Source organism: Solenopsis invicta, chromosome 3, assembly GCF_016802725.1.
Source record: "Solenopsis invicta isolate M01_SB chromosome 3, UNIL_Sinv_3.0, whole genome shotgun sequence".
NCBI lineage: Eukaryota > Metazoa > Arthropoda > Insecta > Hymenoptera > Formicidae > Solenopsis > Solenopsis invicta.
In genome coordinates, this window is record NC_052666.1 from 25,086,528 (window position 1) to 25,105,287 (window position 18,760).

The 18,760-nt window shown below is 33.1% G+C and overlaps 1 protein-coding gene across 4 annotated transcripts in view; it reads left to right on the top strand.

Annotated features, from left to right (window-relative positions):
- The window catches only part of LOC105197221 (LIM/homeobox protein Lhx3), a 65,887-nt gene that overhangs the window by 12,365 nt on the left and 34,762 nt on the right, over positions 1-18,760 (top strand). For 2 of the 4 annotated variants that reach the window (XM_026133181.2, XM_026133180.2), the window contains one exon: positions 5,181-5,225. The exons of the other annotated variants lie outside the window; for them this stretch is intronic. In XM_026133181.2, the coding sequence (XP_025988966.1) occupies positions 5,181-5,225 (45 nt within the window). The remainder of the gene's footprint in view (positions 1-5,180; positions 5,226-18,760) is intronic. 4 annotated transcript variants of the gene reach the window in all.

Below are 18,760 nucleotides of genomic sequence, written 5' to 3' on the forward strand. Positions count from 1 at the left end.
TTCTTGAATACGGAGTAGGAAACTATAATATCACCGTAATATATCACTATAATTTTCTTTTACTTTAATCAGACAACGTATTTCATTGTTAAAAATTTTATAGTATCTTATATAAAATACAATAGAATAAAGACACGATATTCATATATCGATTATATTTCGCGATGTCAGAATATATCCACGTGAAATAAAAATTTTTCACGTGCTATAATCGCAGCAATATCTCCTGCCTGCCTCCATTTCTCCTGAAAAAAGTTGCCTAAGTGGGAAAGGGAAATTGCTTTTCAAGTCGAAAGTTCCTGCGGTAACGGCGGTTTTGCTATCTTTTTTTATGATCCGGGCATGAAAACCGCCCGATCGAGAAGGCATCGGCCGGGCTTTTCCTATATTTTCCTTCGTTTTCTTCGCTTTTCGCAACGCAACTTCGCCCCGAGTGACCACTCGTTGTGATAGATCGGTCCAGTAACGTCGTTAAATACCGGTTATCGTCCCCTTATTGCCAATCTGCGTCACTATAAGTCATGATTCGATCGATTACAGAGAATGAAAGTGTAAGAATCTAAAGTACGCTACATATTCCTTTCATGTAAAAAGGGAAATCTAATTTAATTATCTTTATTTAACGAAATGTAACGTTGTCACGATGTAACGATTATCACATTTTCTAGTATTGGACTTGTGCTTTAAAATGTTTCATTAAATCGATAAGTAAACCACGCAAAAGCCTTTAGCACGAAGAATGGTCGGCGACATATAATGTTTCCCGGGTGAAAAACAATTCCCGCGTACACGCGCGTGTTCCGCCACCCGCATCGGGTTACAACATCTCACCCCGGGGGAGTATTACGGCATTACGATTTTTTTTCTCGCGCGTGGCTAACCCGAGGTCAGCTCATTTCCGGTTTGAAAAGACCGACTAATCGAGGGTTTGATCGATAGCTGTCTTTTTTTCTAATGGTAAGAGAAAACATTTATAAAGATAGTCGTGGGATCATTGGGCCGTAACGTCATCTTTTTAAGAAAAAAAAAGACGCATAAAAGTAATCTCTACCATTTCAAAAAGAATAGAAAAGTTATGACAATAAGAAAAAATTTTTAGTGTGTCCATATTATTTTTAATTCTCTGTCTCGTAATTAATATTATTTATATCTATTAAAGTATTTGTTTTTAAAAAATTCGTAAAATATTACACAGTAAAAAAATAAAATGTAAAAAAGGTCCACTTTAAATTTTATGTTAAAATAACTCAAAAGTTAAGTTAAAATAACTCTTATTTTAAGTCATTTTAAATTAACTTTCAAGTTATTTTAACATAAAATTTACAGTAAACCTTTTTTTACATTTTATTTTTTACTGTGTACATTTAGATTAATTGAACTAATTATTTTTATAAATACTGTCACAATCAATGTCAATTAAAAAATGCAAGAAGAATTAAATTTTAATAATATATACCTTATCAATGAAGAAATTACGTCAAAAGATAAGGACTAGTATGTCACTTTGATTGTAAACAGGCAGAAGCAAACGATTCTTGATAAGATTAGAAACTTTATTTCAACTAAAACGTTATTTCAAAAACAAGAGTTATTTCAATTAGAGCAATGCATAATGTCTATCTACTTGTTATCCAAAATAGCAACTAATTAAACAAATTATTGTTAATAATGTTATAAAATCCATTATTTAGCCAAATATTCTTGATAATTACAATTCTTTATTTAAATTGAATTTACGTGACAAACAAAATTTATCCGAAAGTTACTTTGATATATCCCTGTTTTTGACTGTTTTATAAAAAAAAATTACATATAAAGTTTATTAATATTTACAACATCTATTCTGTAATTCTGACAAATTTTTCGAAAAATAGGTATTTTTTACATTATATGCATACTTCAGTTTTCAATCAAGCTATGAACTAAAATTGTGGCAAAATAAACTTTTTGTTTAAATATAGCCTCATGACCTGTATACGAAAAATACATAGTGCATTTTCAGAAAATTTTTCTAATCCCTTTCAGTTTACTGTTTAACATATTGTGTTTTTATTTTATCTTATAACGCAGAATTCTTTGAGAATTAGCTACAGTTTTGTTTATTTGCCTTTATGTTTAAATAAGAAAAAAAATTAAAGATTCAAGTTAATTTTTTTATTAAAAAACTATTTATCCATACGTCTTTTTCCCAATGTAAATAAATAAATTATTAAAATATTACTATTACTAATCATTAAAAATTATTAAAAAACTAAAAAGTTATTATATTTCAAAAAACAAATTTTCGGGCATGTATCGATTCGGCCGTATACTTTGGACGTAAGCGGCGTGTAATCCGAACCGCTACACGAAGAATTCTGGGATTGAGTTAGCGTATATACGTGGGAACGTATGGCCGAGGCCCCGGGGTTGTTTTCCTTGGAGGCGTGCTTGTCGATCGCCTATCGTGTAGGGTAAGTTTTTCCATAGAGTGCTACACTGAAAGAGAGAGGTGGTGTTCACTTCTATGGCGCCACGTGACTCTTGCGGGACAAAGTTCTCGTGTTTGTCGAGAGCATAATCACATGCGTCTCTCTCACTCTGCACAATGCAATCGATGGTTCCCTTCCGTTGTTGCCACTGGGAGTTATGCGATCGGAGATTAAGTGGCTCATGATGGGAACTAAATGGTATTTAGACCACGTTTATGTAACCTTACGATTATGTCAGGATTGGGCGAACCCGAAAGGACACGAGTCTAAATGTTACATGGTTTCCGCCGCTTACTTGATCCAGAAACATATTTCGATACAAATCACATGGGCTTCTATCTAATTGTTAGATTATAGATAAACACGAAAAAAATAATTGTGCTGAAATGCAAATCTGAAAATAATTATACTGAAATTATGTTGGATTATATTATATTTAAAAAATTGTATTGGATAATGTTTAACTTGATTGCTCATTGAATGTCACTGTTTGCAGCAACATTATCATGCTGGAGCGTGCTACATAATTAACGGTCCAAAGTAAAATTATTTCCTGATCTGTATCTATAATAACTAAATTTTTAGATTCTGCAGTAAAATTGTTCTTTCCGTGTATTTTTGGAGGCAATAAAATGTTGATCATAGAAAAAACGGCTATAGAAAATGATAATCTACTCTAAATCCTTTGGAGTAGAATCTTACTCTAAAAAATGAAAATTTAATCAGTCTTGAAAAAGAGGCTGTATTTTCATTTTTTAAAGAGAAATTGCACTTCAAAAAATTTAGAGAGCATACAGTGAAAAATCTAGAAAAAGCAAGATATCAATTATATATTTTATATTTAGAAATGTGCAAAGATATGTAATTACTAGAATTGTTAGAAAATTATGTTCCATTGTTTCTATTCTAATTTTATATAACACATTTTATCAAGTATCTTTTATTATTTATTAATTGTGCGTTTTTAAGTAACAGCGAAATTACTGTGATCCCGAACTAATTTCTATTCATTGTATAATAAAATTTAATTAATTGCTCAAATATAAGGTGAAAATAATTGAATGATTAAATATATTGAAAATGTGATAATAGATTTTAATAAATGTTAAATTATTATAATTATAAATATATTATACTATATGTTTAAAAAAAGTTCTCAATCAAGATCTCGCTTATTTCTGCTACAAGAGTGCGGAAGTTGAAACTTTTAACCTTTCAGTGTTTTCCTGTACAGCCACAAGAAGCGAAAACTTTCTAAAAGGAAGTTATAGCTTTGCTTAACTCTTAAATTATCCCTCCGAGAGAAAACCCTTATCGCGCAATATCCAAAGAACTCTCATCAATTTCGTCTTCCGTATATTTTCCTTATTTTTTACAACCTGATGTCAAGTGTGCCTATTACTCGAAATTTGAAGAAAAAAAAGAAGAAATTGTGATATTACTTGCATGCACAAACAAGTGAAAAACGAGGAAGTAAAAGCTTAAATGCATGAATACTTTCTCAGGGATCTATTCCATTTATGATATATGGCGATCCTGTTACAAGTGAAGTTTCAGATTTTTACGTTGATAATATTTCAATAAAACAAATGTATTGGCGTACAAAGAAAATATAGATAAAACAAGAAACTAGAAGCTATATGAAAGTCATCATCAAGTTATTATACAAATTTTTAATATATTAAAATAAATGGTTTTTTAATATGTTTGGAAATGTGTTTGGAAATATTATTGTTAGCTGCAATTTATATGCAAATTATTGTTCTCTTATTTCATTAAAATATTTAAATTAATGTATTTGTTAGAATTCGTCATAATAATGTTACAATAATTATAATAAAAGAGAAATCTTGTAATTAATTTTTCAGCAAAATATTTAATTTTGCAATTTTATTATTTTATCCGGTTTTTCAAATACTCTTTTAACGCGCGAATATTTATTCGCTATTTGTAATTAATCAGAATCGATGTAAATTACACAGACACGCTCATGAAAACGTATAATTATCAAGCACGATATAAATTCACACACGTGAAAATCATATTATGTAAAATATTTTTGTGCGCGCAATTCGTCTACACTTGAATCATAGTATGATAAAAATTATCTTACGTATGAGTAATCTAATAATTTGTTTTTGAAAAAGGAGCACACCACAGTATAACGCGCAAAATATATTAAACCTTAGTAATAGCAACGAGTAATATGTGTTGCGTTGGAAAAGTGCAGGCGAGTTGAAATGTTAGTGACATACACAATGTCCTATAAAAAAGTTATGGCGCCTACAATCCCGGATATACGCAAACGGTGCTCGTATTCAGCAAAATGTGTCGACTCAAATCTCTAGCAAACCCGGAATGGTAAACCTGACGGCTTTCTCGAGTGTTTCAAAGAGTTCTTTTTTTATGTGATCCTGTGGAAGACAAGAAGCACAGAAGTACTTTAATTAACATTTATAAAATAATTTTAATTTAAATTGATCTGTAAAAATTTATTATTAAGTGATCTTAATTAAATCCAATTTTATAGAAATTTTAATATTATTTTATTGTAAAATGATTATATCGTACCACCCGTTTTTTTTTCTTCTTTTTCAAAACTTGGTTGTACATCAAATTAAATTTATTATTTTTAATTAGTTTTAAGGGGAAAAACTACTTTTAATTTTGATCTTCAATTTATTTACATTTTCTTTTCTTTTGTTTTAGAACGGAGGGTCAAAACACCAAGCCATTTTACTATCAAGGAAGAATGTGAGTCCTTTTTTTTTTATTTGACTCCTTTATGTTGATTTCTACGATAAATACTTTATAGGAGTATTTTAAAAACTTAATCTAAGTATATTGGACTGTTATTATTTTACTGCAGATTTGACTGTGTTGGATTTGAATGCGATATATGTTACAAGATTGGCCTGACGCCAATTGTTACTGCTTCGTATTAAAAATAAATGCGAATATTATCTTACATCGAAATCTACTGAAACTACCGCTTCTATTTAAATACTAAAGACAGTGCTTGACAAAGAAAGGGAAGATAAACTATGTAGGGAAAAGCCGAGAGTGTGTCAATTTGCAAACGAGAAAGTCCGAATGATGGTATCAATCCTTAAAGTAGTCTGTTGCGAAAAGGGTCACGAGACACTGAGAGACACTCGACTCTGTCCCATATGTTATCCAGAACGCGTTCAACTTCGATCTAAGTACGACAGTTGGTCACAGGATACTATTGTCAATTAGAAGTTACATCTCGAGAGCTTTATTGTCGATGTCGATACCATCGTCCACTTCATCACATAATACCCGCTCGGAATGCGGGCGATCAAAGGGCGTTTTTATCCAAGATACATGTAAAAATATGGATATATACATATAAGGGCTTTACTATCGATAGCTCGCAATTCAAGGAACATTGCTGCGTGATCATTTTTACAGAGAGAAGACCGCCTCTTCAATCTCTCACCACATGAGATTGAAGAGAGGCGTTCGGTCTGGCGAACTCCATCCCTTGTACGAAGATAGAGAAAAAGTAACAGTCACCGCGCTCGCGGAGTAATCCTTCACCCTGCGAAGCGACACGCGTGTGTCACCCCCCGACGTACAGGGTGGTACATATTCATCGAAGCACATGGCGCGACGTGCGAGCGGGGCACCAGTTGTCGCGGCACGTTCCTGGCACGTGCGAGCACGTGGCCGTACTGACGAGTGGATTGTTCATTCCGACGTCTCTCTCATGTGCGCCGATGTACAAGGATCGCCTTCCCGCTGGGTTTGTTGCCGATTTTCGTGGGCAACCCGTTAATTGGGAATAATCGTTTAGATGGCTCCGCGGCAGACTTTACAGTTTGTCGAACGAGGGACTTTGTTTATGGGGGAAGGGAGTGAAGAGGAAAGAACTCTCTGATTAAAAACGTATGATTGGAATCACCATTTCCACTACATATCTGTCGCCTCTTCAACTTTTGTTACAAATTTAATTTTCGAACTATATCTACGCTGAAAAAAAAAGAGTTAGGATAATAATTACTAGAAGTTGAGCAAAATAATGCCAATTAAATATTTGATTAATATAACTAAACATAATTTTACTTTTCTGAACATTCAGCAAATACTATCAAATTTAGTAATAAGTATATTTATAAAATATTTAAAAAAGTAAAATTATTTTTGGTTATATTGACAAAATATTTAACTGGCATTATTTCACTCAACATTTGGTAGCTATTACCAAATCCTCTTTTCAGTATTTGTGCCGCGCCTATCGAAAATTTAAATGGACTACTTATTTGTTTAAGCATTATTTGCTATATTTAATATAAGTTATACCAATAAAAACTTTATGTTTACTCTTACAAAAAAAAATTAAAAGAGTAAAATATGAATTTTCTTATATTTGAAAAAAAACTTTTAGAAACCCTCAAGGGGGACAATTAAATTGAACGAAGAATACAAGAGCTAGGCACTTATATTTCATATATTCCATCCGTTATTATTCCTTTACATTTATGTATCACAAAATAACCGCTAAGCCTTTCACATTCCCTGTAGAGAAAATAATCATTTTACATAGGATGTAATATCGCTACTCATAACATTGACAAATTGATTTAACTTTACGATGATTATTAACAGTAAAAACTAAAATCATAACTAATATAGCATAAAGACATATAACAGAATAGTTATACGAAGAAATTGCCTTCACTCTTTCTATTTTTTTTTCTGTTATTTTCTGTTCTTCTTTAATATCGATGTTAACTTATTTCTGTTCTTAGTCTATTTTGTTTTTCTCTTAATTTAAAATTTGCCCTCCCATTTTAAGGAATAACAGGGAATTAAGAGACACTTCTTTGAAAAATAACGATATACATTTGAAAAAGAAGCAACAAAGCTCCCCAACATATACAAATGTAACTGCTATGTGACATACACATAAATATAATGGTTTTACATCTTCGTTATATGGCAGTTGTATTCGTGGTTTGCTGGATCGAAACACACGTAAATTAAGAATTCACGTATACGATGGGAAAGGTTGCTTCCTGTTGTGCTAAGTTATATACTGCAGTTTAATGAGTTACAGTAGAGAGTCAGTATAAAAGTGCTTACGCCAAATCGATAATGCGTGCTGGTGTTCACGGCTCCATTAGGATAATTGTACGCTCGCACCGTTTCTCTTCCCGTATCTATAGCTATCTGTCTATCTATCTATCTACCTCTGTGTCTCTAGTCCCCCTATAGTCGACTTTCTTCGGCTACCCCATTGTCTCCCCCCCCCCCTTCCCTTTCCTTCCCGCGATGCGTAAGTGGATGATGTTCACGATAACATTGTGGAGGATCAGAAAATCATTAGAGAACTATATATCATTCAGCGCAAACCGATAACTTGTCGAACGCATTCATAAGAATTACTAACGCAGAAACAAAGTAGGCCAAAGCGGGATCTCCGTAGCATTAATAATAATTACACTTAACCTAGAGAATTTTTATAGAAAAGTCAAACCTTTTTCAAAATAATTAATTTTTTTAGCAAAAAAATTTGTAAACTTGTGCTTAATCCAATTCCTCCTTCATTTAAAGTGAGATATATTTTTTCGAATACACAGATTACAGTTAAAAAATCGCCCGTAACAGTTTCTGACGATTCCTATCCCGAACATAATCAAAACTCGTAAACGATACCGTAGCAAAACCGTGATCGATCACGGTCATTGCTTCGCGGTTTTGTCATTGCCTATTGTAGATGAAATGGTTGCTGCAGAACAATACTTGATGTGGCACTCCTACGCTCACCAGAGACATCCCACGTGCTCGTCCGTGGCACGCATTGCAAATCACGCGTAGATTTATGGCAACGTTAAATCGAGGCATTCCGTAACCCGGTTCCCATGCTCTAGTCATGTAATCGTCCGTGAAAATGTCCGCTTATCCGCATAAGTGAAATAAACCGGTAACGACGAGCAGGTCGATGTAAAGGAGTGCCGGCTGTTACACACCCATTGACACATTTCTCCCTTTAAAAATCGTCGATTCAAATGAAGAGATGCCCCACAATTTTAACGTACTTAAAAATCTTTTTGTTTTCCATTGTCACAAGTACGTGTGTATATAATGAATTAAAATAGATGTAAGAACTCTAAAATTTTATTAGGTTTTAGTATAAAATTAATATATTTTCTGGGATCAAGCATATCTATTAAAGAATTGTGATATTTTTTTATCATATCAAAACAAATATAGTGTCAATTGTTCGCTAGCGTTATAGCATACGTTCGTTTCTCATGGCACGGGCCTCTGCACCTCGTTGTTGATTATTTAGGCGGAAAAGGAACCGCCCATGCTTTTACCGCGAAGTGAATAGACCATAGAAGAGGCGTTAAATACGACAAAACCATGACATCCGGTATGCACGAGCCGACACGTGACCTTCTCAATGCTCTTACGCCAAGTGCTCGTCGAGGCAGTTCGAGCACTATTCAGAATATCATTATCACGTATAACATGTATTATTCGCGCTTTTTTCCTCGCGCCTTGGTCGAAAACGCATAAACGCGGCTTCTCGGTTTACGATATTCTCATTGTCAGTTTGTCTGAACGTACGTAATGTACAAATATGATACATGTGAAGCCAAATGTATGTGTATAATGAACTATACAATTTCATTATACTGTAATAAAGTACGCTATCAATATTATAATTATATGATAGCGAATACTAATAATGAATAAAATCAGGTTCATTTAAAATCTCGTATTTTTAAATTAAAAATTCTAATTAGTTCCTCCAATTAAAATATTGCAAATAACATTTTTTTACGTGCCTTCGCGTAACATTGCAATGATATACACAATTATGATTACACATTAAATACAAAATTTAAATTTTTCCGGCATTAATACATTATTTATTTATGCATTTATTATTTTGCCAATTTACATGCATACACAATAAACATTAATTTCGTAATTTTCGTCAGATAATTTATAATTTCTATATAATTTGCAGGCAAAATGTATCATTACTAATCAATCACCGATCAATTTATAACAATAAAAAAATTAAATTTTGTATTTAATGTATATGTCGATCGTAATTGTAAATATCATTATATTTTGTTACACATCGATCGATATGTAATGATATATCTCGTCTCCCGAAAGAATGATGAAAATAACCCGCACATATTTAGAATTCAAGTACTGCCCGCATACTTCAATTAGAACAATAAATTGATTCTGTACATCATTTGTGGCCCTCCAGAATCATTTATCATTGTTATTCATAAATTTATATTTAAAAAATATTAGATCTTGTTAGAAAGATCGACAAAAAATATTAATCGTGATGATACATTGAGTGGCTGTAATTTGGAAGTAATATAAAGAATGCTAAATTTAACAATAGAAGTAATATGAAGAATGTTCAACATTTTTCATTATTTTAAAATAATGACGCAGCTTATAAGAAACAACAAATCATTTTAATCATCCACTTATTTGACAAAATGCAAAATCTTTTCTTAAAAAAAGGCATGTAAAGATTATACCAAACATATCAAAGTTATTGTTGTCACTTTTCCGCCGATTAATTATCTTGCTGCACTAACTTCGTGAGCAGCAGCCCCGGAGATCGCGTATTTTGATTATGTGTATTGAAAGATTAATAATGTAATTTTCCTTTGATCCTGCGCAGGACATTTGCACATTAAAATATAATACGAAAATTAATTGACTCACCGACCCGATGCGCAACGAACGGAGTTAATCAGCCACGAAGCTGCGGTGATTACTGTAACACATAAACATAAGATTTAAAATTAAAATTGCTTAAAATAATCAATATTTTCAAAAGTTAATTCTTATATACTCAAAGAAAGGTTTCTTTAAATCAAGAAATATTTGTTTAACTCAAAGAAATTCATGCACTGTTACATGATAAAACAAAAGTTTCTTTGACTTGAATTTTTTTAATTGTTCTTTTTTTTTATTTGAATTCAAGAAATAATTTAGTTGTGCAAATTTAAAAAAAATATATTTTTTAAATCAGAACAAGTAAATTATTTTTTACATTTCTGCCAATACTTTCATTGAATTAAATAATTATTTGTTTAATTTAAACAAATAATTTATTTACTTTCAATAAGGCTAATAACGTCATTTCTTAAAATCAAATAAATTTTTATTTTCCGCAAAGATATTTTCATTTCAACTTAAAAAAACCAAGTAAAAGAAATGATTTTATCAATTTAAACATAACTTTTCTCTGGGTGTGTATAAAATTTTATACGAATTTCCTATCTTTAAGTATCTTTTTTTTAATTCATTGCAATAAGATGGAATAAAGAGGAAAAAGATTATTAAATTTATATAAGAAATTATATTTACCCCAAGGTTGCTCCGCTGGGGCCTGATGCCTCTCCCAGGCCTCCTCCTCCTCTCAGTCCTCCAGGTAGTTAAGCCTCTTCCTTTTGTTGCACACGCAAAACACTCGTAAATAATATACTAAATTTGCGCGCGTGGACTAATTATTTATATAAAATTTTTCACGCAATACTGCGGCACTTCGGGTTTATAAAACCCATGATATGAGTTCCCATTCAGAGAGATTCCCGTGGATTCAGCACCCCGAGTCGGCAAGTAGAACGCACGCGTACCCGCCCCCGAATAAGGGTAAGTCCCACGCGGAAGAAGACGAAATCAATAGCATTGAATCCGACATCTCTTGTCTCACAAAAATCACGTCTAAAATTGACTCGTTCATACGCCCAGCCAACGGATCATCTTAATCAGTCCCACTGGATCTTATATCCAAGCGGCGTCGACAAGACACTCGGGCAGGACGAGAAAAGAAGGTACTCATTGCCGACGTTTAGCATTTAGACGAATCAGGAAATGAGAGCCAGCCTCTCGTCACAAGCTTAACCTACAAGGCCAAGTTCTGACCAAGTCAGATTAAACGTGATTCACCTAGCTCGAACCCCAGATCCAAAGAATCCAAAAAGAGTATCAAGGACCTAAGAAAGCCTTAAGATGGTGGACGAGAGCAAGAGAAACGCGCGAATCTAAGGCAACCTATCCGAACTCTAACCGCTTAGGACCGAACCGATCGCCGGAGACAGAGCATGTAAACTCACACAACCAGACAGCCGCGCAACATGCACACGAACATGTTGTACATACGGCCCGGCATTACCTCGTGCACGGGCACTCGGCATGGAACGTCGCGGTGCGGCGCGCACGCCCACCATGCGCAACGCCTCAGTAAGAATATTCACTGCCAAGCAGCGGGGGTGCGATTCCCGGCCCTCGAACTAGGAGTCTATCAAATGGGAGTTATTAAAAAAGTCTATTTAGTCCAATATTTAAACGGCACTCCCGAGACAAACCCGCGACGCGACGAACTGGCTGCAGTTCGTTTATTTTATTATAAATCGGCGATAGGTGTTGTCTTCTTCTCATCGCTTTCCACCTCGAGAAATATCTGTAACATACGATATCTATTGGTTAGATAAGCTAGATATGTTATAAACCCTGTACTGAAAAAAAAAACTGGTAATAAGTACCAAATGTATAGTGAAATATCATCAATTAAATATTTGGTCAATATAACCAAAAATAATTTTTTTTTCCTAAATATTTGGTAAGCCTATACCAGATTTGGTAATACTTACGAAACATTTTGAAAAATAAAATTATTTTTAGTTATATTGATAAAATATTTATTTAATACTATTTCACTATACATTTGGTAGTTATTACTAGACCTTTTTTTCAATGTGTATATGGTTGTACATATTTGAACTCACCTCAAGATTGCTTCGTAGGCCTCATCCCTTTCCTCTCAGATCAGCAGAATTCGTTGCACTCACTCACTCGCGAAAATACGGTTACGATCGCGCGACGATACACTGACAAAAATGTCTGGTAACAACTATCAAATGTACAGTAAAATATTATTAATTAAATATTTTGTCATTATGTCCAAAAATAATTTTATCTTTTAAAATTTATTAAGTATTACCAAATCTAGTATAACTTTACTAAATATTTAGAAAAATGAAATTACTTTTGATTACGTTGACCAAACATTTAATTAATACTATTTCGCTATACATTTGATAGTTATTACCAGACTTTATTTTCAGTATACTTTACACGACACTCCCGGGGACCGATCGCGCGCAATTGGGTACTCGGTTTCCCCTTTGAAATTGTTCGGATCCACTGAAGAAAAGAGTTTGTAATAGCTACTAAACTCTTTTTTTTCAATGTCCTTTTTTTGTCCTGCGCAGGATATTTATACAACATTAAAATAAGAAAATAAAAATTGTTCTTTGACTTACCGACCCGATGCGCAACAAGAGGAGTTACTTACAATAGCCATGAAGCTGCATGCGCTGATACTGTAACACACAAACATAAGATTTAAAAATTAAAATTGCGCTCAATATAATCAATATTTCAAAAGTTAATTGACAAGCACATCGAATTTTTTAAATTTAACTTTTAACTAGATATTCAGTAATTTAATATCATATCTAAAAAATACCTTAGCAGAATTCAATTTCTATATAATTGTGTATGATTCTTCTTTCTTTAAGTATTTTTGTTTACTTACAACTTATTTTATAATTTTATAATTTATATATTTTAAAGCATTATTCGGACAATAATGTCAAAGTAATACTTTGTAATATTTTAATGCTTTATTTACATCCAATCAATTATACAGTAAAACAGAAATGAATAACTATTGCATCGCACTTTTCCCTTGTCTGCTCGTTATGGACGAGCAATCATCGCTCTCGTCATCGAGTCTAGATAGAAGTCAACGCGTCACAGAGGAAATCTGTGAAGAAGAAAAACATATCGTCCCCTAATAGTCCTCATTGACAACCATAGCAAAGACGCGGCACGGTTTTGGGGTAGCGCCCTGTTTTCATTTCAATTTCTACCCCTTAGTGCCAACCTCCCCGTCAGAGGCCAGATGGTATACGATGCGGTTCTCTCTTTCTTGTTCCCCCCCCCCCCACTCTGTCTCTCTCTTTCTGTCTGGCCCTGTATATTCTAAGCGTTTGTCCATGCCTCCCTCATTTCTTCCTCTCTTCCTTCTCCTCCGTCATCGCTCTAGCTATGAGAGATCGCTATGATTGAACATGTCAATGTTTGGTTTAGCTTATACCAGCGCTTGTAAACGCGGTTAACGCAACGACTCGTTTTCGAGGGTTCGCGACAAGCTTGGTTCTCCTTGCATCCTTTGCGGTTTTTATTACGTGAAAATTACATTAAGAAAAATGTTGTGGATTTTTACTATTTACGTTTCTCCCAGATTAACCATTTAAAAATTGCTTTTATTATATGTCTCTTTATCATATATATACCAATTTTTCTTCTCTTTTAATTACAGATGACACTCATAAAGCTTCTCTGGTCAAAATTTTTCTTAGAATTTTTCATAGAATTTTTTTTAATTTTTATGTAAATTTTTTAGAGTACGAATTGAAACATCATTTCTGAAATTCTTCATACATGAATTCTGAAATGTCATATAATCCGAAAAAGTTAAAACAATTTTTTTTAGAAATTATAGGATGAAGAAATCTTAGAAATTATAAAACATTTCAAAATTTATATATATGAAATATTTTAAGAAAAAATGTAAACTTTTTCAATATTTCCGAAGAGTTTCAATTTATATAAGTCGTATAAAAATTCTGAGAGAATTTTCATCAGAATTTAATCTTCAAAAAAAGTTTCTAGATAAATTTATTTTTAATTTAGATTTGTTTTAAATTTTTTAATATTCGACAAAAAAAATGTTATAGTAGATCACGATAAGTTTGCCTAAGTTTGCGAACGTCAAGGACTTATCGCCGAGCCCCTCCGATTGAATTATCCGGTTCCGCGTCGTCTCGCGGCAGTACGGAAAAATAAACCGTGGTACCGCAGGGGATGAAGTGTTTAAATTTAGACGAATGAAATAATAAGATCAAACGGTAAACAGCCACGGATGAAAGGTACCGCGTGCAAACAGAAGCTCTCGAACTGGCGAGGGCGTGCTCGAAAAGCGTGCAAGCGCTTTCTGAAAATACATATCGCGATTCTCTCCAGGGAGTGCCATGGTCGCGGTGCTTCATATATCGATTGCAGAGGCATCGGTTCTCTCTTTCTCTCACTCTGTATTCTCTCTCTCTCTTTCTTTCTGTGGTCGCAGAATGGAGAGCTTTGGTAAACACAGAGCAAACGCGACGCGCTAAATAATATCCGAGCCGGCCAGCGGGAATAAAATTTCATAACGTCCCTTCCGCCGCGGGCACGATAGAGGCGCTTTTCCGATTTATATTTAATATAACATTTGAATAAAATATAATATAAATTTTTTGTGCAAACGATACGCAGGTGTACAATAAATGTGCAGTTAAATTCGTTTAATAAACGTTTATTTTTAAAAAACGCTTCAATAACATCATTCAATAACATCAATTAAATTAATTTCTCTGGTGGGAAATGATTATTATGGTAACGTTATAATTTCATATATTGGTAACATACACACTGCACCTTGAGCGTAAATGAAAACTTTCCGTTGCTCACTTGTGTGTTGTCAATAAAACGAGAAATAAGTTAAAGGATATGCAAGAGTATATATCTATTATAGAAAAATATACATCTAAAACAAAGTTTGTCACCAAAATTAGGAAATAATAGAGAGGAAGATAGTATTATAGCTACTGTAAACATTACAGCTACCCCCATTATCTTCGTTAGTAGGTAACAAATTCTAACGATTGCTTATGAAATCATTTGCTTAGTAGACCACCGTTGTACATACGACTGTGATCTTACAATATAACAAAAGCTAACATTTATTTGTCTTAAAATTTCATGGCATTATGTTGCAACTGTTGCATTCTTTAACAGTTTACTTTAACAAAATATATGATTTTGTAACAAAATTCTATGTATTTAAGCAAATAAAAAAGCAATTTAAATTTATTACCACATTACCATCCTGTTTTCTTTTTCATCCATTGCAGTGTCATCACATTTTTATAAATCACGTCCTAAGTAATAAATATTTCATAACTTTGAGTCTAAAATACATTAAATAACTATTAAAAAATATAATCGTTCCAGGTTCAATATAAAATATTAATTATTAACAAAGTTATTGATTAAAATATAAATGAGTGCCACGTTATTATTTTTTCCTCTATATTAAACATTAAAGAAGTTTTTATAAATAAAATAAATTTCTGAAATATAAATATATAGTAACAATCTTTCTTTTTAATATTTTTATATAAATTAAATTAATAAGTTATTAATTATACAAGGTAAACTAAGAAAATGTAACAAATTGCGTTCCGAAAAGAGAGAAAGAATTATCAGAGATAGCGACAAAATTTTCTTTTGATACTTTACAATTCATTATGACTTATGGAACAAATAAAAGAGTCATTGTCGGATTGCTTAATTTTAAAAATTTGTTAACAAGTCTATATGTTAATAAGTCTATATCTGAAAATAGAAACATTAGTTATCAATAACTCATATCGAACCCATGTAATTAATTCGTTAAGAGAAACTCACCGACGTGCGTTTGAAAAATCAACTGGATAGGCCCAGCTTTTACGTGGGCGGTGAAAAAATCACGCGGGAAGATTCGACGTGGCGATGCCACGGTTGAAAGTCATCCCGTTAATTACCCCGAGGAAGAGGCCGACAAATCATCGCGGAGCCAACCGCAAACCCCATAATTGCGGGCCTTATGGTTTCGCCGGTGGCACGAGCTGCTTCCGCAGCTGACCCGGCCAGGCAGTCGGCTGGTCTATATCGGGAACGCAATATCCCGGAACACCCGCGGACCATGGAAGCCATAATATGGAGCAGCGCCCATCGGGCGCTCCGTGGAACGGAGTGATTCACCAAAATGCACGACAGATGCGCGATCATTGAAAGATAGCTTCGGAAGTAGCCCGATAACTTCTGGAAGCCCGCGCGAGGAAGCCACGCTATGTGTTTTTACACAAGGCGTACCTCGTGCTCGTTGATGCTCGTTAACCCCGACAGTCGAGTCTGACACGTTAATGCTACCTGAAGGGTTATGTAGACTGTGTATGTTTAAAAGGAGAAAAAGGATGAGAGAGGATGATAAAAAATGGCTACAATTTTTCTTTAAATTACAGTTAACTTTTGAAATAGTACAATAGACAGTAAATTAAAAGATTAAATACGTAAACGTGAATAAAACAATCTAGGACTTTAATCAACCGACGCAGACAGAATTTTATGAATGTTCAAGTAAAAAAGATTTTATAATTATTAAATAAGATGTAAAATATATTAAAAAATATGATCTTTTGTTATATATAATATTTAGGCTAATAATATTTAGTTTAATGAAACTTTTAGATAATAAAAGAAATCAGGTTGATCTTAAAATTTTATTATAGCAAAAAAGGGACACTTAAAAAATTTAATATTGTCAAATTCTTTGATATCGTTACAATATTTATTATTTTATAGGTATTCCAAACTTTTTACTTGTAATACGTTAAAAATTAATTATGAAAAATATAATGAGCCCATTAATTGTTGATCGTAATTTTGGATAAAATCAATTTCTGTGTTATGCATTAATTTATATTGTGGTAAGAGATTATTGTTTGTTTCGGTTGTATCACCAGTCAGCAAACACCCATATATTTGTATAGAACATGAATACCCCGTGCTGGTCGCATGCGTCATGTGTGAGTGTTTGCAGCTCGGAAATAAGGGAATCGCGCACATAATCATACGTGACAAGTGACGGTCTCGTGGAAAGAGAAATAGAGAGAGAGAGAGAGAGAGAGAGAGAAGAAACAAAGAAAAAGAGCGAAGTCAGATCCCCGGCTTTTCGATGGGGCCATCCCGAGGGGGAGACTTACCCCTGTCGTATTCACGGTACACCCACGCACAATGAACGTCCCTAATAGGTACACGTAGCCCCTGATTAGAATCTAGGAGGCTCCGTTTTGCGCGGGAGACACCGCTGACTTTTACAGATGGACGAGCGTGTCCGCCCGAATGCCGAACTCAAATGCCGCCTTTGTTCCATCGCGAAGAACGGAGTCCTGCGAGTGATTAAATCCGGCTCGGTACGCAGGAGGCCCTAAATCAGTCAGCCTAATACAAGCTTAAGAAGTAAAACGTAATTCATCCAGCGGTGATACTGAGACCGCACGGTTGAATTAAAATTAAAATGCATATAAGAAGACTCGTGCAACACGAACAGTTGCGAAGCAACGAGCAATACGATAATTGAAACCATCAATGCGATTATTTACCTGTAAAATTATTAAAGGCGAGTCAACTCTTGTTTATTAAATATACAATTTTTCTACTATCTCGTTTATACTTCGCTTATCGTTAATCTCGAAAGTATTCGTATTGTATCGAAAGGCTTTCGCAGGTAATACGACACGATCCTCGCATGTCCTATCTTATTTATGAAACAAGTTAAAAAGCGACGTTTTACGTGTAGATTGATTCGATACGAGCTGCACGAAGGCTACTTATCTGTAATTATTTTAATTGATCGTAATGTATGATTTACAGTGCACGATATATGCAACGATATACTGCACATAACCAAATGTTAAACCAAAATAAAAAAAATATTATTCCGCCTGATATAACATATATGTTTATGCAAATGCTATTATTTAATTACTACCAAGAATCTCTCATAATTACGAAAGACGAATGTCTGGATACAGACTCCTAACATATTATAATTTAAATTAATAAAAAAAAATAAATTATATAATACAAAAAATATCTTCCTCTATATGAGAGTTTTTTTATACAATTATTTTAATGATTAGTTTTTAAAATTATTTTAATATATGTATGTGCACGTGTCTGTACGCAAAACAATATCATTTTCATTTGCTAAAGAAAAATGATTGTTCAATTTTTATTTTTCTTGTTTTAAGTAATCAATTATCTTTACAAAGAATACTTTCTTAATAATAATCTAGAAACACATAGATTCTAATCAGGGGCTACGTGTACCTATTTCAAACTTACTTAAAATATATTCTTAATTCTAGTAATTTAATTCTTCAATCAAAAATATTAAGTTAAAATAAGTTTTATTTACTTATTACTCTGATTCAAAAAATTTTTTTTAAATACAATTTTATGATATTCTTTAAAAGAGTATTCCTTTTTTTTAATATGTAATAATGAGTTCTTCTAAAATTTCTAACGAGTATATTTTAAGACAATGATAAAGAAAATAC